This window comes from Sarcophilus harrisii, chromosome 1 (assembly GCF_902635505.1).
Source record: "Sarcophilus harrisii chromosome 1, mSarHar1.11, whole genome shotgun sequence".
Lineage (NCBI taxonomy): Eukaryota > Metazoa > Chordata > Mammalia > Dasyuromorphia > Dasyuridae > Sarcophilus > Sarcophilus harrisii.
Window position 1 is genome coordinate 87059841 of NC_045426.1, and position 25899 is coordinate 87085739.

The 25899-nt window shown below is 38.4% G+C and overlaps 1 protein-coding gene across 2 annotated transcripts in view; it reads right to left on the minus strand.

The window, feature by feature from the left end:
- Positions 1-25595, minus strand: part of CCDC13 (coiled-coil domain containing 13) — a 121951-nt gene extending 96356 nt beyond the window's left edge. For both annotated transcript variants that reach the window (XM_031959888.1, XM_031959884.1), the window contains exons 1-4: positions 24723-25595; positions 13129-13355; positions 12039-12187; positions 2534-2676 (exon numbers count right to left, since the gene is read on the minus strand). In XM_031959888.1, the coding sequence (XP_031815748.1) occupies positions 2534-2676; positions 12039-12187; positions 13129-13355; positions 24723-24839 (636 nt within the window). In that variant the 5' untranslated portion in view covers positions 24840-25595. The remainder of the gene's footprint in view (positions 1-2533; positions 2677-12038; positions 12188-13128; positions 13356-24722) is intronic.
- Between the last annotated feature and the right edge of the window lie 304 nt (positions 25596-25899).

Here is a 25899-nt window from a genome sequence, read left to right on the forward strand (position 1 = left end):
CCCTGGCCCTTCTCCTGGCTGATATACTGCACATGGATGATGCCTGGGGTATTACCTGGGGGCTGCAAGAGCAGCTGAATACCAGATAAACAGGGAGCTGAGGTATCAGAGGGAAGACCTATTTAAAAGCTGGCCTCAGTTAAAAGCAAATCCTGTGCTGATTTCTTTGAATTCTAAGGAACTTCCCTGCTGGATCCTCCTTTGTAATTTTCTTATGTAGGCTTGGGGTCACAATGTCCTCCCTTAGACCTCCTCAGATCTTCATGTTAGAATCCTGCCCATTCCTGACCTTGAGTGAGGAATTCTACTCTTCGAAGCGTGATTGTGGATGGATGCTTTGGACTGTGCTGAACTCAGTCATCCTATAATTTCAATACTTCAAAAGATTCGAAGTTTCATCAATACATGAACTCCCTCCACAGATACAGACTAAAGTCCCACTGAACCTTCTAGGACATGCCTTTCATTTATCAGTGGTGTCCAGCTTTCTTGGGATGAACCTCCCTGCCCTGATATGGACTTGAAGGATGTTCAGCTTGGAAGATCTTACCAGAGCTTGAAATTCATTGGTATATCTTTTAAGAATGTAAGATCTCTTCCCCATTCTGATGAAACTTTGGAATCAGGTTTTAGCAGTAGCCATAGCATAATTTCACCATTCCATTGATTTGAATGAAGTAAATGCCATAAAAATTATTTTTTAAAAAATGAGCGTATGTTGAAACCTTTCTTCTTCCTGTCCATTGATCTGGCCATGAGCCCTCAAGTACATTCTTTTGCTAGGAAAAACAAAGCAAAAACTAACCCCGAGAGAGTCTCTGGAGGGATCATTATTAGATTCCAAGGTAGACTTGAAAACAGAATTTTTTCTCAGAAGGGTGCTGATCAGCAAGGATTCTCATCCCTGAATACTTCAAGTTTCTCCTCCCTCTAATCTATCCTTCCTCTCCCTGCTTGGATAGCATTTCTTAGGTAAAATCTGGTTGTGTCCCTTCTTTCCTCAGAAATCTTCACCACATCTCTGTTCACTATCAAGCAAGATCCAAACATCTTTTCCTAGCATCCAAGGTTCTCTACAAATACTGCCTTTGCAGATTTATCTCCAATTCTCTAAACTTCAACCACACTGGATCGCCCAGCCAGCCCTTTCCTACAAGATCCAGTAATCTTTCACCTTTGATTACAATTTCCTGTGCTTAGATTCTTCCTTTTGTTGTCCACTTAATTCCTTTGAAGTGGTGCTTGTGTAGTTGAGTCTGACTTTCTGTGACCCCATTTTGGGTTTTCTTGATAAAAACAGTGAGATGTTTCTTTCTCCAAGCTCCCGGGATTAAGGGACTTGTCCAAAATCAGGCAGCTAGTAAGTATCTGAGGCTGGATTTGAACCCAGTCTTCATGACTCAGGCACAGAGTTCTATCTGCTGCACCACCTAGCTGTCCATTTAATTCTTACCCATTCTTTAAAACAGAATTTGAATGTCATCCCTATGGGGAAGCTTTTCAGGGACTGTTGTTTTTACCTAGCATAGTGCCTGGAAAATAATTGGTATTCAAGAAAAGTTTGTTACTAAGCTTCAAGCTTTCCTGATTTTCTTCTACCCACTTTATTCCTTGTCCTCAAACTTCACATAGCACTTTGTGACTTTCTAACGCAATTTTTCCTTGCTATTATGGAGTTATCTGTTTTTGTGTTTTGTTTCTCTACTAGACTATAAGCTATGCTTGTTTTTTCTCATTTTTTCCATTTTGATCTGACTTTTCTTGTGTAGCATGATAAATGTAAAAATATGTTTAGAAGAATTGTGCATGTTTAACCTATGTTGGATTACTTGCTATTTAAGGGAGGAGGAAGATGGGAAAGGAGAGAGAAAAATTTGGAACAGTTTTTCAAGGGTAAATGTTGAAAACTATCTTTACATGTATTTTGAAAAACAAGAAGTTATTAAAAAAAAAAAAAGAATGAATCGAAGCCACACCAAAAAAAAATAGAATAATGCTACTTGAGGGCAGAAATTGTATTTGGGATTATTTGGATTTTTTTTAATCTCTTCTAGTACTGAGCAGAGAATTTTGCACACAGTCAGTGTTCAGTATATTTATATTGTAGGCAGTTAAAGAAAACCAGAATCTCAGAATTAAGCACAAGATCAGATAGGCACAAGTGAGCCCTGCTTGATTCAGCTCATTTACTTATAAATAAGGGAAGATATGATCCAATTGGATATGCCTTTGCTTATACATAATAAAAGAGAGTTTCATATTAGATTTTGAAAAGCAGATAACGGGAAAACCAAAAGGCATACTCAAGTAAAATGGCAAGTCCAGAAATGACACTTGCAAAATGCAATGGCTGGCTTGCTACTTCATCTTGTTTCATTGCTCTGTACTCTCTGATAGGTTCCCTGGGCTTCACCACCCACCCAGCCACCTTGGAGCAAGTAGAATGACAGCAAGTAAACCCAAATTCGGGCCGAGAAAGCCCTTCAGCATCACCAGAATGTTTCAAGGTACTGCAATGATCAAAACACCTCACTTCTCTCTCCAGATCTCGGACGCGGTTGTTGAGCTGTTTCACTCTGGTCTTTTCGCTCTCTGTCTCTGCTGTCAAGTCTCGGTTCTTCTTAGAGAGCTCCACAACCTTGGTGGCGATTACATCTCCCGCCAAACCAGCTGTCCCTGGATAAAATGAGATTAGAATGACAAGGCCAGTACAAACGTGGCCCTCTCAGACTCCCCACCTTAGAGCTCTCCTCCGGCCTGAGAAACGAGTCCTCAGCTGGACTCTACAGCACATGATAATCCCCACAAAGTGTGTAGAGGTCAGAGGCAAGCCAAACAATCCAAGAATGGCCATTTCTTAGGAGAAGCATCCTTCTCCTAAGGACTCCATATGTACATATATTTTTTCTAGTAAATATCTGTGGCCAAATTTGAATTCAGGTCTTCCTGATTCCCAGGCTCAGTGCCCTCATTTTTTTTTCTTTTTCTTCTCTTTTTTTAAACTATTTCATTTTCTTTTTTCTAATTATACATGTACATTAATTTTTAATACACATTTCTTTATGAATCATGTTGAGAGAGAAAAATCAGAACAAAAAGGGAAAAGGATGAAAGAGAAAAAAAAACAGAAGAAAAAGAAAAAAAAAGTGAACATAGCATGCATTGATTTACATTCAATTTCCCTAGTTCTCTCTCTGGATGCAGATGGCATTTTCCATCCAAAGTCTATTGGGATTGCCTTGGGTCACTGAACCACTGAGAAGAACCAAGTCTGTCATAGTTGATCATCACACAGTCTTGCTGTTACCATGTACAATATATTCCTGTTTTGCTTATTTCACTCAGCATCAGTTCATACAAATCTTTCCAGGCATTTCTAAAATCAGCTTGTTCATCATTTGTTATAGAACAATAATATTCCATAACATTCATATACCACAACTTATTCAGCCATTTCCCCAATTGATGGGCATTTACTCATTTTCCAATTCTTTGCCACCACAAAAAGAACTGCTATAAACATTTTTGCACATGTGGGTCCCTTTTCCTCCTTCATGATTTCCTTGGGATGCAGATCCAGTAGTAGAACTGCTGGATCAAAGGTCATATATAGTTTTATAGCCCTTTAGGCATAATTCCAAATTGTTTTCCAGAATGGTTAGAGTATTTCACAACTCCACTAACAATGCATTAGTGTCCCATTTTCCCACATTGCCTCCAACATTTATCATTATCTTTCCTGTCATCTTAACCAATCAGAGAGGTATGAAGTAGTACCTCAGAGTTGTTTTAAATTTGCATTTCTCTAATCAATAGTGATTTAGCACATTTTTTATATGACTATATATGGCCTTTAATTTCATCATCTGAAAATTTTCTGTTTGCATCCTTTGAGCATTTATTAATTGGGGAATGATTTGCATTCTTATAAATTTGATACAGCTCTATATATATTTTAGAAATGAGGCCTTTATAGGAAACATTGGCTATAAAAATTTCCCCTCCACCTTTGTACTTCCCTTTTAATCTTGTTTGCACTGGTTTTGTTTATGTAAAAACTTTTTAATTTAATGTAATCAAAGTTAAGGACTCCATATATTAAGAAGGGCAAATTATCCTCATTTTATAGGAGAGGAAAATGAGTCACCAAGAAGTGATTTGTGTAACTAATACTGGAGCCCAGACTCCAGTACAAATTTTGAGGTTCTTTTGGTTCTAAGACTTCACATCTTTCTACCAACTGACTAACTGATTGTATCATGTCAATGAAACCTTTGAATGTAAACATGGATGCTTTGGGATCCTACAGACTCTACCTTTAAAATATAGAAAGTAACAAACAGATCAGAGAATTCACTGCTAGAAGAGTGGCTCCTCATCCAACCCTTTCATTCTATAAATGAGAAAACTGAATCTCAGAGACATTGAAAGAGCTGTAATAAGTCTGTGATGTCAACCTAGGTCCTGTGACCTAGTAAAATAGGGACTTTAGAAAGAACCTCAGCCATGTTTGCTTCTCCCCACTTATGCTACCTGTATTCTCTAGACATCATCATCATCCTCTTCTTCCTTCTCCATTTTCTTTCCTCCTCCTTCTCCTTCCCGGCTATATTTTCCCCTGAGTCCTTCAAAGCTCCCAGCTATAGGTATTCCCTCCCATGTTACAATGTAAGCTATTTGGGGATAAGGACCTTCTAGTTTGCCTGTATCTGTATCCTGGAGGCTTAGCACAGTGCTTGACATATTGATTAATTAATTAATAATTAATAGTAAACAATCAATTGATGCTATACTATCTAATTAATAGCAGAGCCATGATGTGAACCTAAGCCCAATTACTCTTAAATCCTGCATTCTTCCCACTACGCCATAGCTCCTGTGATGTCAAAAATCAAAGTTTCATCTTAGAAAAAGAAGCATAACATAGTGGAGGCAGTGCAAACTGGAATTGGAAGCCAAGAACTCTGGGTTCAAATCCTCTGACTGTCAATCACTCACTGCAAAAGCTCAGACAAATCACCATTCGTGATCTTCAGCATCTTTATCTAGCAGAGCTCAAAAGTCCCTTCCAATTCCCACATTCTATGATTCCATAATTAGGGAGCGCCTGTGATTTTTCAGGATTCTCTTCAGGCTGACTTAACAATTGCTGTACAGATTGAGAGTGACACCTGGTGGGAGATGTCTACACTCACCCACAGCACAGATTTCCTAGGCTTTAAAGCTGGAAGGAACCTTATATGTAATCTAATCCAGTAGATACCAGCATTAGTCTAGTAGATACCACCAAGAAGCATGTCAAGGAGGCATGGGGAATATAAGGTAAATAAGAATATTATCCTACTGAAATATTCCAAAAGTAGTGCTTTTTAAAAAAATGGACTGGAGAAAGAGCAGCATAGAAGTAGGTAGAGGTGGAGAGAGAAGGGGAACTAGATGGCATTTAAGAAAATTTGAAAGATAAGTTGAAGGAATAATTCTTATTGACCAAAAGCAAAAGAGGTTTGGATATGAAAACCTTTTCCTGTCGAACTAGAAAAAAAAATCAGTGACAATAGCCCAATATAAAAGGAACAAACAAGAAACCCCAATTGGTTTCTAATAAATGAGTTTATACAATCTGGGGTATAACCTTAGAAAAGCATATATTATTCCTTATAAACATGCTCGTAGAAATTTAATTCTTTTTATAACAACTTGTCTCCATGAATAATTTATCTCCATGAATCTCAATCCTGTTCTCAGTCAAATTCAAAGCAAGAAACAAATAGAAAATCAAACATTATATGCCCCTGCATATCTTCTTCAAAAACAATATGATAATAAACGGAATTAAGAGTCTCACTAATTGACTGATCTGATTAGATATTTAACAACTTAATAATAGAAAAAACATTAATATATGCCAAATATAGTTTTCTTTATAAAATTAATTTTTTCCAAAAATATCTTATATGCATGTCAAAGTAGAAAGAGACTGAAAAAAGACTGGGACCCTCTCATCTAATCCAATCTTTCATTTAACATATGAGGAAATTGAGGCCCTTGGTAGGTAAATGATTTTATCCAAAGTGACACAAGAACCAGGATTCTAGCCCAGGTCTCCTGAGTCCAGATTTGATATTCTTTCCACTATTTCCCCCATTCTTATAAGTTTATTAATATATCTCATTCCTTACAAAGGCTAATAAACCCACATGTGCCCTTGCTCCCTACCCTTCTGATCCCCATTTCCTTACTTCTGTCCAGGTACCTCTGTCCTTCCTCTCACTTGGAGTTATAATCTCAGAGTCATCTTCGATTCTTACTAGGGATGAGGCAAGGAGCCCTTCTCTGTAAATCTATATTAGTTAAAGAATATGTCTTCCCAAAGCAAGCCAGAGACTGGATCTCAGAGCCTGGAAATACAATTTGGAGCCACATTGGGAAGGTCTTTAAAGTTTTTTTTTTTCTTAAAGAAAATCTATTTATTCTAGAGATAATAGGGGGGCTATTGTACTTGATCCAACAAGGGAAAGACATAGCCAGATCTGCATATATGTAGATAAACACTAGTGTGATACCAGTGGAGGATGGACTGAAGTATATAGAGAGATTTGAGACAGAAAAAACAACTAAGGCTTTTTTTTTTCCCCTGAAGCAATTGGAGTGACTTGCCTAGGGTCACATAGCTAGGAAGTGTTAAGTGTCTGAGACCAGATTTGAACTCGTGTCTGAGACCAGATTTGAACTCAAGTCCTCCTGACTTCAGGGGTGGTGTTCTACTCACTGCACTACCTAGCTGCCCCCCCCCAATTAAGGCTTTTTAATTAAGTCAAGTGAGAAGTGATAAAATATGGTAGCCATATGACTAGGAAGAAGATGGATGCCAGACATGTAACAGAGAAAAAAATAGCAAGGAGGATGACTTAGAAGTGGAAAGTGAGTGGGATGGCTGGGTCTTCTCATAACATATCAGTTTCAGGCAGAGACTCACCATTCATGGTAGAATTATCCCTCAGGAGACCAGGAAGTCAGTGCAGAGGTGGAACAGGCCAGGGGGTGAGCCAAAAATAGAAAATGAGCAAAAGTTTCAAACTTAGGAGGCCAAAAGAATGGTGGTCCTTTTGAAAAAAGACAAAGATGAATCCTGCTTTGGCTACATCAAGTTTAAGATGCATCGTGAACATCCAGTTTGAAATAATCCAATGGGCAGGGACAAGATGAGGTTAAATATATAGATGTGTCTCATGTGCATAAAGATGATAATTAACTCCACAGAAACTGATAAGGTCAAAAGAGGGACAGTATAGAAGAGGACCCTAGATACAGCTTTGGGGCACACATATAACATGGATGATAAACCAGCATAGGAGACTAGGGAATCAGATTAGATTAGAGTAATAGGAGGAAGAAAACCAGGAACAAGTAATATCATGAAAAACCAGAAAAAAAATGAGGCTATCCAGGAGAGAAGAGAGGTCAGTAGAGTCAAATGCAACACATAGGAGAAGATCTGGTAATTAAGATTTTGTGAGTAATTTTGATGTAAGATGTAAAATTTGAGTAACTTTGGATGGAGCAGTCATGAGGTCAAATAACAAAGGATTAAAGACTGAGAAGAAAGGAAAGGGAGGCAGGGAGCATAAATAATTTTTTTCTAGGAAAGATGTACAAAAATAGTTTAAGGGATTGATAGAATCTAGTGAATTTTACTTCTTTATGCTGAGGCAATCGGGGTTAAGTGACTTGCTCAGGGGTCACACAGCCAGGAAGTGTAAGTGTCTGAGGCTGGATTTGAACTCAGGTCCTCCTGACTTCAGGGCTGGTGCTCTATCCACTGCACCACCTAGCTGCCCCTAGTGATGTTTTTTTTTTTGTTTGTTTTTTTTTTTTTGGTTTGTTTGTTTTGTTTTTAAGGAGAGAAGAGATGTGAGCACATTTGGGGGCAGTAGGGAAGGAAACATTAGAGGGAGGGAGATATTGCAGATAAGAGAGAGGGATGATTGAGATTGCAATCTGCTAGAAAACTTGAAAAGGGGTGGGTTCAAAGGCACATATATGTTGGTCTTCATAAGGAGAAGGGCCACCTCATCATCATGGAATGGGGAAAGTGAAAAGAAAGTAGAGATGAAGAAAAGGGGAGAAGGTGGAACTCATGTTGAATGGAGACAAATTTCTAAGAAAAAGTAGGAGATGAGTTCTTTAGCTAAGAGAGTGGGGAGGGGAGGAACAGAAGCTTTGAAGAAAGAAGAAAAGATAAGGAGGAATAAAAGCATGGCCTTTCTTCAGTGAGGTCCAGTGGAAGTTGGATAGCATTAAAATATGATGTACCCAGTTAGCATGGTTTTGAGATGTTCTCAGCTCCATTTAGCAGCATAAGAAGCAAATGGTAAGAGTCATCCAAAGATGAGGTTTGACAAAGAATGAGCATTAATAGGACAAAGTGATGAAAGATTCTAGAGTAATGGATGATATAAAATTATACTAACTAATTAAGGCCAACATGAGAAAAGAAGGAAAGTAGAGACATAACAGGGGTTTAAAAAATAATAAGGGGTAGGAACTGGAGATTACAATGAATCAGGTAAAGAATAGCTTTAAGGACAGTAAGATATTGAAAGAGATAGAATGATACATATGATCCTAAAGAAAAATAATAGAGTATTTGGGTTTTCTTAATTATTAGAACACTTGTGAGTAATAATGAGATCAAGGATGTAACCTTCCCGAGCTGCACCTAACAAGTAGTAAAAGGATAGGACATGGAATTAAAGTAGATTGAGTAATTAGAAAATTAGATAATCTGAGGAAGTATCAAAGTCTAGTATAAGGAGAGGAATTGATGAGAAGAGAAAGATGGTAAGCCAGTTGCTAGATTCCTTGAGAAAGGAAAGGAGAATTATTATAATGAATAGAAATTTATAATAATTTAAATAAATAAAATTTAATTCAAAAAAGTTGCTGTATGATTTTGTGGAAATATGTATAGAAGAATTGCACATGTTTTATATATATTAGATTACTTGCCATCTAGGGAAGAGGGGAGAGGAAAGAAGGGGCAAAAATTAGAACACAAGGTTTTGTAAGGATGAATGCTGAAAATTATTCATGTACATATTTTGAAAATAAAAAGCTTTGATTAAAAAAAGTTGCCGAGTGATAGGGATAAAAGGAGGGTCTGAAAGTGGTAGAATATGAGGTATTGACCCAGGATGATGGGAAGCCTGTTCACTGTGGAGAGGGATCAAAGGATAGGATTGAAAAGGGAAAAGGGAGGTGGAAATTGGGCAGAGTTTTCACCCATGTAGTTGTTGATTGATTAACACATAGATAGGAAGAGACATGTCATAGAAAATTGTTAGGGATAATAGTGAGAACGAGTAGCAGATGAATAATAATGCACACATTCTCCTCCATCCTCAACTACCAGAATTTACACAGCATTTTTCTAAAATTTTTGTACTATACTAATCTATATATGTGGTTATCCCACTTCTGAATTATGAAACTCAAGAGCGTCTTAATTAAACGTCCTATCTCCTCCAGTAAAGAAAATAGAACTCTATACCTAGGAAACAATAAACATTTGTTGAGAATTAGTTGTGTTTGTAGTGCTTAAGGTTCCTTTTGGAGCACTCAGGACTTTGGGGGAAAGAAAAGTAAATCTCTCCCTTCCATTTACTGACTGACTGATGAAAGCCTGGCCAATGAGAGCACTGAGAACATCCACTGAAAGGTGACATTTATTATTTCAGTTACATAGTTCTTGCTGACAGTCTCAGTGGGGTTTAGCATCACATCCAGCCCATGGCTCAGTCATCTGTCACTGCGAAGCATTTCTTTAGATTCATCCTAACTATTATGAAAGGGAAACAAGAGTGGTGCTAAGTGATGATGTTGGTCTCAGCGTGCCTTCCACATGGCCTGGTCCATGGGTTCCTTCTAGCTAAATACTACATGGGTGGACAAAAGTTTTCAGGGCAGCCGCGATATCTTTAGGGAGACCTTTCAATTGGGCTGTATTACTAATAACAGGTTATGATATGATATGATAATAACAATTATATGGCACTTTAAGGTTTTCACATTTTCCTCACAATAACCCTGGGAGAGAAATATGATACCTGGGAGAGAAGTAGCACAAAGCAAGGAAAATGAGGATCTAAAAAGTTACATGACTTACCCAGAAGCTCACGGCTGCTATTAGAAGCAGGATTTGCATTCAGAAGTCAAGGCTCCAGGAGCATCACATCCCATCACATTGCCTCCCTTACAAGGACCCACGTGTCAGGAAATACCTTAAATGAGTATCTTTTCAACCTGCCATCATGACTGCATTTACACATGCCAGCTCACTGCTACCTCTATTCAGGTTGGTCACATACTTCAAAAGGAAAGCGGGATGTATAAATTTAGAGACATCTCCGCTCCAAATGTTCATGTGGACAATTTGTGCCCAACCTGTGTTGGAGCCTTCTGAGCTCAAACTGGTCTGATCAGCCATAGTTGGACACACTGTACCTTGATCCCAACATAGTGACTTGGGTCCTTTTTGAGAAGGAAGGACAACAACCAATCATCTACTCTCACTTGTATAGTGTTCAAGTTACCTAAAAAAAAATTGCACATGACCAGCACTTGAGATATCTGTTTTCTATTTCCAGATTTCTTTGGGGATCTTGGAGCATAAACCTCAAAACCCTAAAAAGTCTCATCTGAGGATTCCTCTATCATTTATATGAATGTCATGAGAGTTTCATTAACATCTATCACTTGAAATCCTTAGAATAAAGACTCTTTAAATCACATATTGCAATCATTACAAGATTTCTCTGGTTTACAACTCATCCAATTCTTTCAGCTACCTGGGCAACCCCATAGACTATCGTCCTCCCTCAGTGGGGTTTCCCTCCTCTTCCCACTCACAGAGATTCTGTTCTTGGCTTCAATACTAACCCTGGGTTCCTGCTTCCTGCTTCTCACCAGGAATAGTGCAGGGTAAGGTCTAACTTTGTTTCCACTCATCTAAAAGGAGATATCTCCAACCTGGTCTAAGCCAAAGAGGAGAATCATTATGTCTTAAGATTCTGGTGAAGATATGGAGGCATAGTAGGCAAAAAAAAAAAAAAAAAAAAAAAAAAAAAAAAGTTCTAAAGCTCTAAAGAAACAGAGGCACAGAATTTCATCCCTAGAGATCATCAAGTTCAGATTTTTCATTCCACAGAAGAGGAGATTGAGGCCAGGGGTGGAAGAGGTGGGAAGAGAGACAATTTCTCCAAAAGCAAACAACAAGTAAAAGTAAGAGAACAAGACTCAGAAATGGATCTGCCACTCAGAAGTCAGCATTCTTTTTCACTATGCTGCACTTCCTAATTCCCCTCCAGTGAGCTGCATCTGTTCTCTCTTGGGGTTTCAGTTCCCTCATCCATAAAATGAAGTCCCTGAAGTCCTTTGCAATATTATGCCCTGCAATGCCCAGGACACACTGGGACAGACTGGGCTCCCCTGAGGAAGTTCAGAACTCCACTAAGGTCAGTGCTGGCCAGTCCCCTCTTCTACTCTAGGCACAATGTCCCACAATAGCCCTTTTCTGTCACTTTCCTAGATGACAGCAGACAATCATGGGGATAATTTATCTCTGAAGTGGGGACATCTCAAGTTATTATATAATTTCCCCTGACTTCCTTATTGCAGCCTACTTCCCTCCTATTCTCTCTGTCTCTGTCTCTCTCTGTCTTTCTCTGTCTCTCTCTCTGTCTCTCTCTCTGTCTCTGTCTCTCTCTGTCTCTCTCTCTCTCTCTCTCTCTCACACACACACACACACACACACACACACACGCTATATGGTCTCCAGTAAGGAACCCTGAAATGTAGAGTCCTAATTGTGGCTCTACCAGCACCACTGAGCTATATGACCCATAGCATATACGACCTATGGTACTGCAGTATAGAATCATTGGGTTAGAACCCATTAGTATTAGAGACAGACCGTCTAGTACAACTTCTTCATCTCACAGATGAGGAAATAGTCCCAGGGAAGTTAAGTATAGCCCTACCTGTGAAAGCCCACCGGTCTTCTTCTATTTTCTTTTTGAGGTGCTTTATTTCAAAATCCTTCTCCTTCACCAGTTTATACAATCTTCCATTTTCATCTACAATTTCTCTGAGTTGCTCATGGAGTTGTTCAATCTCTTCTTCAAGCAACCTACAAGTCAAACCAGTCATTATTTATTTCATTTGAGGTTTCCTCCACTAATATCCCTCTTCATTGAATTCTCATGATATGGAAGGGCCCTGTGTTCTCAGAAATCATCTCAAAACAATGCCAAGTTCCCTTCCCAATCGGAAAGACTCTGAATGGACTGTGTGTCTGTCCTCTGAAGCCCAGGCTCATTAAGCTCAAAAAATCTCACCACTAGAGGGTTGGCCAGCAGGTAATAAATGAATGCTTTTAGTTACAACAACATGGGAAGAGTCAGAAGACATGGAAGGAGCTTCCATATCAAACAGATCCCTGATCATTCAAGTATTCAATGAATGCAATGAGACCTTAAGAGACATATATGAAAAAATGAGAAGGATAGGGATCTTCTTTGCTGTTATAAAGATTCATCTCAGCATACCAAGAAAACAAAAAAGAAGCTTCATTGATCTTTATTTAGAAGCCAGAGTTTGTTCGTGTTTGTGTGTAAATATCCTGGGAAGATTGAAGCAAAAAGGAAAAGGCAAAGGGCAAAAGAGAAAATGGTAGAGGATGAGCTTTAAAGAAGTTTCATAAATATAACATCATATTAAAATCAATCAGCTCCTAGGGAACTCACTAACATTATGCTAAACATATTTCTTTAATGCAAAACACTTTCTTCTTTCCACAGAGAAAATCAAGTGAATAAACAAAATCATAATGAGCACTCATTTCAATTTGACTTTAAATGCTACACATATACATTTGTATAAAATTATGTAAACAGAGCACAGGCCTTCAATCAAATGTAACAAACACTAAAAGCAAATACTACATTGAAATCAATCTCTCATACTTAAAAAATAAATCTAAACAACATGATTTTGAAACCAATATCTTCCATCATTTCTCTTATTCTCTTCATACTTCTCCTTGTGGAAATCTGCTGTCCATTTATTTACCTTTGGCTGAAGGTATCTTTGGCTGGCTCCCCACCTTCTCGAAGCAAGTTTAACTCATTCTGGATTCCAAAAGTCAATTTGGGGTCATTTCCACCTTCTTTGAGGCTCACATGTTTTTCTCTTTTTTTCTCCAGCTGTCTTTGTAACCTCTTGTGCTGTTGTTCCTGCAGAGCCTTAAACTGAAGCCGCAAATTTTCATGCATCTCTTCCTCAGATTCCATTCTTTTCTAAAAACAACCATAACCGTAAAGGTGATTAATAAGGGGTTTAAAGGATTTGATGATGCTTTCTGAAAACTTCTTTAATAGATTTTTAAAGATTTTATTTTATATTTTTTATTTAAAAAATCTAGTTTCTCTCCATCCCAGCTCTGTCTATCCCATTGGAAAAGAAAAGAAAAGAAAAAGTAAAAGCCTTTATACTTAGAAAAGCAAAACAAATCACTGAATTGGCCATGACCCAAAAATTATCTCATTCTGTACCCTAAATCATGGGGGGCATATTTCATCATATGTATTCTGGAATTTTGGTTGGTCATTATATTGATCAGAGTTCTTAAGTCTTTCAAAGTTTCCTTTTACAGTGTTGTTGTAGCTGTATAATTTATTCTCCAGGTTCTGCTCACTGCACTCTCTATTAGTTCATTCAAATCTTTCCATATTTCTTTAAAAGCACAGGCTGGGTGGTGCAATGGAAAGAGCACTGGGCCTGGAATCAGATTTGAGTTCAAATTCAGCCTCAGATGCTTATTAGCTATGTATCTTTGGGAAGGTCACAACCTCAGTTTGTCTCCATTTCCTCAACTATGAAACAAAGATTGTAAAAGTACCTATCTCTCAGGCTAAGTAATTATGAAATTCAAATGAGATAATAATGATAAAGTGCTCAGCATGGTATCAGATTTAACATAAAAGCAATATAAATGCTAACTATAATTATTATTAAACCATCCCTTTTTATCATTTCTTAAAACATAATAGTATTCTATTATTCATATGCCATATGTTATTCACTTATTCCCCACTAGATGGACCTCTATTTCTTAGTTTCCAGTTCTTTGCTGCTACAAAAAGAGATGCTATAAATATTTTTGTTCTTGAAGGTCCTTTTCTCTATCTTTGATTTCTCTGGGGCAAAAATCTAGTATTGATATTTATAGACAGATGAACAGATATGCACGGTTTAGTAACTTGTGATGTATAGTAAGGAGCTATTCTGCTTTTTAGAATAGCAAGACCAATTCATAGTTCTACCAAGAGGGTATATACATGCTTGCTTTCCCATACAGCCTCCAATAATTGTAATTTTTTGTCATTTTTTTCCAATGTTATGATTGGGAGGCAGGATCTCAGAATGTTTTTAAGGTGTATTTCTCTATTAGAATTTAGGACATTTATTCATATGGTTGTTAATGGCTTAAATTTCTTCTTTTGAAAACTGTCATGTTACATCTTTTGACCATTTACCATTTGAGAAATAACTCTTATTCTAATAAATTCAAAACTTTCTGAAAACTATTTAATAAAATCACAAAAGTCCATCATATAGCACCCATAATTATATAGAACAGATGCATTTACAATCAATCAGCAAACATATATTAAATATATATTTATGAACTGAACAAAAAGAAATGTATCTGAGTAGAAAGAAATTGGATTAGACATAAGAAGACTTATGTGATCACAATCAAGTCACTTAGCCTTGTTAAGTCTTTGTTGTTCATCTGTTAGACAGGAACAATAATGTTATTTTTTCTCACTGAATTATTTTGAGAAAAGACTATAAACTTTAAAGTCTTTATATGAATTTTACATGAATTTTACTTGTCTTAATTTTGTTGTGTCATTCATTCATTAACAGATAGACCCCTACCACATACAAAACACTGCCCTAGGTGCTAGGGGAGATGAAAATTTTAACTTTGGCACAATCCCCCACTATTCTGAAATTTAGAGTCCAGGGGAAAAAAATTAGAGTAACAGGTTGAGCCCTTACTAGTCGCCCCAATTAATCTCTTAAGGTCTTTCCAGTTTTCACATTCCATATTTAATCCAATTCACCAAACATTGATTATTGACTTCGTGTACTCTCACCAAACATTAAATTGTTAAGCAAACACTTTGTGTGCTTTCACTAAAAATCAATCATTGGCTTACTGTGTTCTATGTAATAAGAAGGGGAAGAGAAGTCTAAGATGTAATTTAGATAAGGCACAGTCCCTTTGCAAAGAACATTCAGAGGACAGAATGTTGTTTAGTTTGGCTGGAACACAGACTACATAGAGGAGAATACTAGGAAATAAGACTGGAAAGATAAGGTGGGGGCCAGATTGTAGAAGGCCTTCAATGCCAGTTAAAGAAACTTAAATTTTATTAACTAAGTAATGGGAGCAGCTCCATGGACAGCACAAGCCCTAGGGTTAGGAAGATATGAGTGTCCTCAGACACTGCCTAGCTGTGTGATCCTAGGAAAGTCATTTTACCCTGTTTGCCTCCGTTTTCTTACCTGTAAAATGAGTTGGAAAAGGAAACAGCAGCCCATTCTATTGTCTTTGCCAAGAAAACCCCAAATGGTGTCATGAAGAGTAAGACAGAATTGAAACAGTTGAACAGCAACTAAGTATGTGATAAAAAAAAAAAAAAACTTGAAGCTGCTTGAACAGAAAAATAGATTTATGTGTAAAGATTTGTGCAGGATGAATTGAAAGGAGGCAAAAGGAGAAGGTAGTCATACTGCACTTTCAAGTACATGGTAAACATAGAATATCTCTGTTAGTAAAATATGGAAAACTTAGAATGTAAGTATTATTCTTTTCCCTTGACTACAGGACCACAGGATGTCAAGCTGGCCCAGAGCCCAAGGGAGACCCTTGAGTCTTGTGTAAGGTCACACTACCAAGGGACAGAATAAGGATTCAATCCCAAATTCCTTACTCCATCTTCCATGCTTTTACAACTATGCACTCCCTCCAGAACATTAGAAATTGTATTTCACTTTTATTAAATGCAATCATTATTTTCTTTCATTCAATACCAACAGTAAGTCTCTACATTTCCTCCAATGCTCTTTATAATGATTTTCTGAGATAATCAACTGTATCATTAATATAGAATAATTTTCATTAGGTTTTATATATGAGTGGTAAGAAACATAATGACAATATTGATTTTATGTCCTTCTATAGTTACCTTACATCCTGATCCTGATACTTGGGAGCTATATGAAAAGGCATTTGCCCTTTCTCGTCTGTTAAAAAAAAAAAAAAAAAAAAAAAAAAAAAAAGGAAGGGGCCTAAGTGCCCACTCCACAAATTGAAAATGATATAATGTATACAAAATACTTTGTAAACTTTAAAGCACCATATAAATGCTTGTTACTATTACATTAGAAGTATGTAACAGTAGCTTTCTCTTTAATTAAGTGGCTTTATTTAGTAAGTGTTTCTCCATCCCTTGGATTTTTGGAGAAGACCAAATATACACCTGGTCAATTTACAATTCATTGGTGGATTGGAGTATTACTACTAAGTGCCTGAAAATGCCTCCCGCAGAAAGTTACAGACCAAAGGGAATAAAAACAAGCTGAGGGAGACCTCACCTTGAAGTCTGTCACCATTTTTCCTCCTAAGGACTCTCCAAAGTCAGGGCAGTGTGAGTATTACTGGGCCCACTTTACAAAAAAGGAACTGAAGCTTTGAGAAGGGGATCATACTGCCTATGAGTGACCTCCTGAGCAGCTAGGGCCTGAAAGGACTCCAGGTTGGTCAGCAACCAGGGAATCACAGCAAGAGACTAGAGCAGAGGAAAATAGTAAGTCTGCACTGACCACCTCCTGGCAGCATCTGGCTGGGCCCAATTTTCCTCCACTATATAATGAAAATAATTCTTCCAAGGTTGTCATAAAGAAAATGCTTTTGGAAGGGAAAGGGACCTGTATGTGCACGAATGTTTGTGGCAGGTCTCTTTGTAGTGGCCAGAAACTGGAAACTGAGTAGATGTCCATCAATGGGAGAATGGCTGAATAAATTGTGGTATATGATATTATGGGATATTATTGTTTGGTAAGAAATGACCAGCAGGATGATTTCAGAAAAGCCTGGAGAGACTTATATGAACTGATGCTGAGTGAAATGAGCAGGACCAGGAGATCCTTATATACTTCAACAATACTATATGATGATCAATTCTGTTGGACGTGGCCATTTCCAGCAATGAGATGAACCAAATCAGTTCCAATGGAGCAGTAATGAACTGAACCAGCTACACCCAGCGAAAGAACTCTGGGAGATGACTATGAACTATTACATAGAATTCCCAAGTCCCTCTATTTTTGTCTGCCTGCATTTTTGGTTTCCTTCACAGGTTAATTGTACACTATTTCAGAGTCCGATTCTTTTTGTACAGCAAAATAACGGTTTGGACATGTATGCTTATTTTGTATTTAATTTATACTTTAACATATTTAACATATATTGGTCATCCTGCCATCTAGGGGAGGAGGTAAGGGGAAGGAGAGGAAAAATTGGAACAAAAGGTTTTGCAATTGTCACTGCTATAAAATTACTCATGCATATAACTTATAAATAAAAAGCTATTTTTAAAAAAGGAAGAAAATGCTTTTGCAAACTTTAATGTGCTATAAAGAGTTTAGCTAATTCTTAGAGCAGATGCAGAATGAGAAAAGCAGGACCAGGAGAAAAATATAGTCAATGACAGTAAAAATATAAAAGAAGTCAGGCTGAGAAATTGTAATAATTCAATCCTGAAGGCCAGATAATGATGTGTATACAATATGTGTCCATATATACAAAAAATTGAGTGTATGAATGAATAAAATGTACATTTCCTATTATATATTATAATATACATGAACATATATCATAGCTCAATGGAAAGAATGTTGAGGGATGAATTTGAAATCAGAGGACCTAGATTTGAATCCAGTCTTTGCCACTTGTGACCTATATGTTTGTACCCACATCTATACAATGATGATGATCTCTGAAGTCCTTTATATCTTTATATCTATGATCCTATGACCTTTGAGGTTCCCTTCAGCTCTAACTCTATATTCTTGACAGAGAGGCAGAGAACTCCCAGGACATAATGTTGCATACATTATAAGATTCAGTCCTAAATAGTTGTTTTTTTACTTAATTGTTTCTTTTTTTATGGACTTTTTTTCCTGTTAGAAAGGAAGGTTCAATTCCCAAGTGGAGTTAAGAGCTATTTATAAAAAGTGAGGTGATGTAAAAACAAAAACCATCAACTTAAAAAAAAATGAACTTGATATCAACTATCCTCCTTACTATCTATGTGACCTTTATCTCTAAGGCTCAATTCCCCCAAATGTAAAATGCTGATCTCTGAGGTTCCATTCAGGTATAAATCCTGTATTACCATAATTCTTTGACACCTTTTAAGGCCTGCACAGAGTCATGCCTAACCACTCACACTGGAATGATCTTTTCCTTCTATGAGTTTCTCTTAATCTTCTGCTTATACTCCTTATGGAACATCTAGTTTTATATTCTCTTTGACTTCTTTCCTTTTTCTTTTGGTTGAGACAATTGGGGTTACATATCTAGGAAGTATTAAATGTTTGAGTAGATTTGAACTCAGTCCTCCTGATTCCAGGACTGGTACCTGTATCCACTGTGCCATTTAGCTGTCCCAACTTACTTCCATTAAAAAAAATTAAATAAAATAATTTTCCCCCCCTAAAATTTCAAAATTATTTTAATTTTTTCCCCCAAAATATCTCCTTTTGGAAAGTGACCTGTTTGTGGCAGCCCTTTCTGAAGTGGCTGGAAATTGAATGGATGCCCATCAATTGGAGAATGGCTGAGTAAATTGTGGCATATAAATGTTATGGAATATTATTGTTCTGTAAGAAATGACCAGGAGGATGAATACAGAGAGGCCTGGAGAGACTTACATGAATTGATGCTGAGTGAAATGAGTAGGACCAGGAAATCATTGTACACTTCAACAACAATACTATATGAGGATGTATTCTGATGGAAGTGGATATCTTCGACAATGAGAAGATCCAATTCAGATCCAATTGATCAACGATGGACAGAATCAGCTATACCCAGAGAAAGAACACTGAGAATTTAATGTGGACTACTTGCATTTTTATTTTTCTTCCAGGTTATTTTTACCTTTCTGAATTCGATTTTTCTTGTTGCACAAGAGAACTATACGGATCTGTACACATATATTGTATTTAAGGTATATTTTAACATGTTTAACATGTATGAGACTGCCTGCCTATCTAGAGGAGAGGGTCGGGGGAGGAAAGAAAAAAGTTGGAACAGAAGTGAGTGCAAGGGACAATGTTGAAAAATTACCCATGCATGTGTTCTGTCAATAAAAAGCTATAATTAAAAAAAATCTTCTTTCTACTATTGTCTTGTCCTATCTTTAATTTTTCATTCCCTGTCATATCCCCAATTCAACTGGAGGCTTCTTGAGGGCAAGGACCCTGAACTTACAAGAGGCAGCCAAGTGTTTCCATGGAGAAGATGACTCTGGATTTTGCGTCAGGAAGCTCTAAGTTCAAATTTGACCACAGACCCCAGTAGTCACTTAACTATTGTGTGCCTCAGTGTCCTCATCTGTTAAATGGGGATAATAATAGTACTTATCTCTCAGGGTTGTTGTAAGGCTCAAATGAGAAAATATCTGTAAAGCACTTTGTAAACCATAGACTATTTCAGAACTTGCCACTCTTATTATTTAAATATACATCCCCTACAGAATCAATCTGGGCAGTTATAAAGAGGTATGCCATAGACACAATTTTATTATTTGGTTATGATACAATTTTTAGCTCTTCCTGAGTTCATCAAATATTTACATATATCCTAAGTGCCTGATATATTTGAAAGGATAAACAACTGTTGCTCTAGTATTACCTTTTGTCAACATCCTGGCTAACATTGCAGTTAAGTGCTACTGAGATAAATGAACATTAGGAGTCATTTCAGCTGATTTGTCATGTTTAAACAAGCACAATTTAGTGACAATTTAAAAAGCACACAAACAAAATTAGAGCCAGGCAGATGAAAAGGTCAATAGAAGGTTGTTGATGCAGAACAGATTATAAAAGCAACAATATTCTTTCTTCCCGAGATCAGAATTGGCATCTGCCTTTGTAGTATTGAAAAGAAATAATTGCCACCACAGAACATAGTAAACACATCCATGTATATTTATATAAGATTTATATATATTTCACTAATTTCAAAGATACATTTTTTCATCAGCATGAATGATTTCCTCCAGCATTGTCAACTGCTGCCTCTTCAAATCTTAGTCTTTTTGGCTTATTGTGGACAAAATGATTTATCTCTTGGTAGTTCTCAAAAGACAAGCAAAGTCTGTTTACATAATGGTCATTTAAAACCTTATAAACATAAATGACAGGGTTGGAGGCTAAAATAAAGAAGTCAGGAAGAAGAAAGTTTTGGGGGGAATTGTTGCAGTTGCAGAAATTTATAATCCATTGGTCTGAGGAACTAGAGTCCCCTCTATACCTTGCAGATAAAAAGGACTTTAGGGTGATAGGAGTTATAGTTGAAATGGATCTTATAGATCATCTGGCCTACTACTTCTCTTGTTTTACAGATGCAAAGATGATTTATGCCTGTAGATTAAAATATTTTGAGTTTTGCCTGCTTTCTGGTTTACCACTGTCCTTTATCTATCTAAATCCTCTACCTGCCTCAGGATCCAGCTCAAATCCCAACACATCTATGGAACTTTCTTTGAGGACAGCTAGATGGTGCAAAGGAAAGAGAAGAGACCCTGAAGTAAAGGGAGATTTGAGTTCAAATGTGGCCTCCAATATTTAACACTTATTAGATGTGTGACTCTAGGCAAGCCATTCAATCTCAGTTGCCTCACCAAACCCCACCCTCCACAAAAACAAAATTTAAAAAAAGAAACTTTCTCCGATGGATCCAGCCATAGTGAACTCTCTTCCAGCATTTATTATCTTGTCTCTCTGATGTTGAGTCAATTAGTGACGAACCACCATTTGCAAAAAAGCAGAACTCTTGATATCTGATATTTGTCAGAGATACTGAATGGAAAATATGAATATTCATTTCTTTGGGGTACTTTAAAACTTAGCCTATATCAATGCCTCCACTCAATCTGCAGTTCTTTATAATTTGATTTTGCTCTTTCCTACTTTACTGTATTTTTTTCAAAGGTCAGCAAGACCAAATGCAGTATCTTTTACTTATTCCTCCTCATCTCTCCTCCTATATACTCTCTTCTCAGAAATTCAGTACTCTCTGGATTCTAATTCCTACATATCTAGACATTCCTTGGTCTCATTTGTTTTGTTTCATTCTTTTTTCAACTCCTTGAGTTGAGTGTTCCCCAAAGGTCTCTCCCTGGCCTCTTCTCCTCTCTCTACACTCTTTGCCCTAGAAATTTTATTTACTCTCAAAGTTTCAACTGTTTCTCTCCAACCAAATGATTCCCAAACCTACATTTATAGTCCTGACTTCTCTCTTCTGAGCTTCAGACTTGCATCCTCCATATGAGTACGACAGATTGATAACTGACTCTGCGTATGTCCAAAACCAAGTTCATTGTCTTTCTCCAAAAAACTTTCTTCTTCCTGACTTCTTTATTTTAGCCTCCAAGCCTCATAAATTGCTTTTCTTGTACTATATCCTGTAATCAAACCGGACTATTTTCTGATCTTTAAACATTCTCTGCATTCATTCTCCTCTGAAAAATTGCCTTCTCTTTCTAGAAAAGGTCTTCTGCCTCCTCCTGGAATCCTTCTCAGAAACCCCCTATCAATAACATAACATCCTGTTTGTTCTTCTGTTATGTACTTATTATAATTATCATGTTGCTGCTTCCCAACTAGTCTCTAAGCCAATGGCTAGCACAGGGCTCTATACACAGTGATTAATAAATGTGGAATTAAAAAGTAATTAACAAGCAGACCTGAGTTCAAATCTTGTCTTAGACCCTTAATACTTCTTACCTGTGTGACCCTAGGCAAGTCATTTAACCCCAATTGCCTCAGCAAAATAACAATAATAATAATAATAATAATAATAATAATAATTACAAACCCAAATAAAGTAAAAAGTGCTCAGCAGGAAACAAAAGAATAACCTACAAGGAAGCAAAGAAAAGATGTATATTCATAAATATAATTTCTTCTATTATTATATATGCTTTCTTGAAATGGAAATTTATTGTTATGTATTTTAAATCCTCCCTGATGTTCTGCTGAACACATGACAATATTTTGTTTTGTTTTTGTCTTTTTTTTTCTATTGTTTTTCATTTTGTATTCAGTTCAATTAAAACATTTTAAAAAATTGTGAACAGTTAAAAAAATTACAAATAGCTGACAATTACATAGTACTGTACAAAGTGCTTTACACTGACTAAGCCTCATAACAACCCTACAAGGTAGACACAGTAGATATACCCATTTTACAGATAGCCACAATATCTCATTCTATAAAATTTTAAAATTCACCCAGAATGTCTAGAATAAAACCCTGAGAGGTAGGCAGTACAAATAATGTTTCCATATTACAGATAAGGAAATTGAGCCTCAGAGAGCTGTCCAAATTAAAGCAAAACTAGTAGCCTTAAGGTTTAAACCCAGGTCTCTTGACTTTCTAATACCCTTCCCAATACATCATAATTACCAACCTGAACACATAGCCCTACACATATTAGCTACTTCATCCACTGACACTTATTTGTTGAAAACAGGAGAGGGTATGCCACATTTAGTACATATGAGGAAATTCATGGAAACAAGCTGTCAGATTATGACATGCACCCAAATGTCAGATCCTATCTCCAGAGACTGCAGAGAGGAAGCAGGAGCACCAACAATGAAAGATATGAGATGGACAAATAGTAGACATTGGAACTAAATACTCAGATCCAGCGATAAAAGATTCTTGTCATCCTGAAAGGGGTGCCCCCACTGGCAACAGCCTGCTCTATTCAATATTTTTGTCAGTGACTAGGAGGAAGGAATAGATGACAAATTTGCAGATGATGCAAGATAAGGAGGGATCACAAGTGCATTAATTAAATAACAGGATCCAGAAAGTCTAGAATGATAGATAGAATCTAATAGGATGGAATCTAAGAGTGATAAACGTAAAGTCCTGCACTAGGGTTCAAACAATCAACTATATAAGTAGAAAACAAGAGAGAGATAACTAGATAGTAGTTCATAATAACAACTTATGAGGTTAGTGTTGAGGATAGTCCCTCCAATGTTAACATAAATGAACAATTAACATTAACAAATCAGCTAATATGATCTTGGACTTCATTAATGAAAATCGAGTGTCCAGATTGAGCTAAGTGATGTTCTCATCTGTTCTCTGTGCTTATAAAACTACATCTTATGACATTTCCCAGTTTGGGGCTCCATATTTTAGAGAAATGACACACAGACAAGTTGTCCTGTTTAAAAAAAAAATGAATCAAAGAATTGGGAGGTAGAAAAGATATTTGAGATTTTCTGGTCCAGCCACCTTTTTTTATATGAACATAAGGAAGCAAAGGTGAGCAGGACTTAGATGGTGAAAATATAAGATTGTTTAGCCTGGAAAAGAAAATTTAGGAGGAACATGAGTGTTATCTCCAAGTTTCCAAAAGGCTCCTATAAAGAAGAAGATAAGACTTATGTGTAATCTGAAAGGGAAGAATTAGAAGGAATAAATGAATAGTAAAAGGAGGCATAGTTTCATGTCAAATAAATAAACAAACAAAAACAATGAGCGCTGTCCCAAAATGCAACTGTAAATTCAAAGGTACTAAGTTCTCCAATACTGGAGATCTTCAGGAAATAAATAGCTAGCATACTTTGTCCTGGAGAACTTAGAGGAAATTTCTTTTTCGGGTACAAAGTGCCTTAAGTGTCTTCTGAAGTCCCAGCTCTGAGGTACCTGAAGAGATCTGAGTTGGGGTGGGAGTGGGATGGAGGAATGGAGGATTCACTTGATGCACAGAATGATCTGGGGAGAAAAAAGCTCTAGGAGGTGTAGTGGAGAGGGAGAAAACAGGGAGAAAACGGGATTAAGGGAGTAGTGGGTCTGCTCTATGGCTGTGGCGGCTGTCCCGGGCTCAGCGTGCCAAGGGTGATGACCGCGTGAGCTGGCTGCCCGGGCGTCCTACAAGTAAAAGAAAACAGTCCCTGACAGTCTGGGGGGTTTCAAGAATGGTTCTGGCCAGGACCCCAGTCCCTCCGTCAGTCTGTCGGGATGGGGGCTGGTCCCCAGGTGTATGTTTGTCTGGCAGGTGGAGTCTGTACCTATCCGTGTTTGCGGTCTCTCTGACCGGAGAAACTGGGCCTTCATTTTACAGCTAAGAAACCGGGGCAGTGGAAGGAATCGCAGCCTGGGGCAGGATTCGGACGCCGGTGCCACGACTCCAGGCTCGGCGCTCCCTGGAGCATCTCGGCGGCGCTGCGGGCGGGGGCTCGGCCCGTTTGCCTGGGCGTCCGTCAGTTCGTCCGTCCGTCCGTCAGTCTGCGGGGCGAAGCTCAGGGCGTGTGGCCCGCGGCGAGGCACTCACCCAAGCGAAGGGGCCCAGAGTGGGGCCGAGGCCGCGGCCGGGGCTGGTGCTGAAGCTGGACGGGTTTCCCTCAGACTTGGACTGGCTGAGCACTAAGACGCCTCTATCGTCACTCATCCTGGGATGCCGGGGACGCGCTGCCCCGAGCAACCGTCACCACGGCAACTGCTCCCCGCGCAGAGTACATCATCTCGCCTCTACGGAAGCCGAAACGGGAGGAGCCGGGGCCGGGCCTTAGCGGGGATCACGGTTAGGTAGCGGCTTTCTTCGCGCTGGAGCAATTAAAAGAGTGACGGAGGCTCGGGGCAGGGAGGCTCAGCGTGGGCGGCCTTCCCGAGTCCCTCGGCTTGTGTCCACCCAGATCCGGGCCCAAAGCTTTCCTCCCTTTCGCTTTCCTCTTCTCCCCTGCGCGCCTGGCTCGCGCCTTTCTCCGGCTCCCAATCCGGGGCGCGAACCGGGGCTGCGGGAGACCTTGAGCAGGGCAGTTCCCTGAGCTGTGCCGTGGCGGGGGGTGTTAAGCGACGTCCGGAGTCCGCCCAGGGTCGGGCCTCCTACTGAGAGAACGCTCACCCTTTCTGGGCCTAACTATATAGTTAGCCGGGGGTCACAGATTCCTTATGCCCTGGGTACAGACAGACCCAACTTCTTGGGGAGAGGAGACGGAGCTGACTATCTCTTCTCCCTTGGACTTTGGCCTCTGAACAGAGCCTCAGAACCGGCAGAAGCACCAAGAAAAGGAAGGGCCTGCAGTAGCAAAGCAGGAAATGTGGTTAAGGAACCGTATGTGGGCAAGAGAGTTACGTGAACCCCCAGTCTACTTGCTGGAGCCCCACACTTTGCGTCCTGTAGTTATGGAGACTACGGTCTGTGGGACCTGTGGGAGGAAGGAGTTCCCTTATCTGGAATGTGAGCTTTTTCTGCCCTTTTTAATGTATTCATACGTTTGAAAAAAAGGCCATGAGTAAGAAACAAGTGCTTCTTTTGGAAGAAGAAACTGTCCGTGTCTCCATGGAGATCTCAGAGGCTATATAGTCCAATCTAGGCCTGAACAAGAATTGCCCTCTGCTCGCCATTATGTACCTCATCAGTGGTCTTCTAGCCTTTGGAGGAGACTCTCCAGGAACCAGTACCTCCGGCAACAACTCATTTCACTTTTGGACACCTATAATTAATAAGA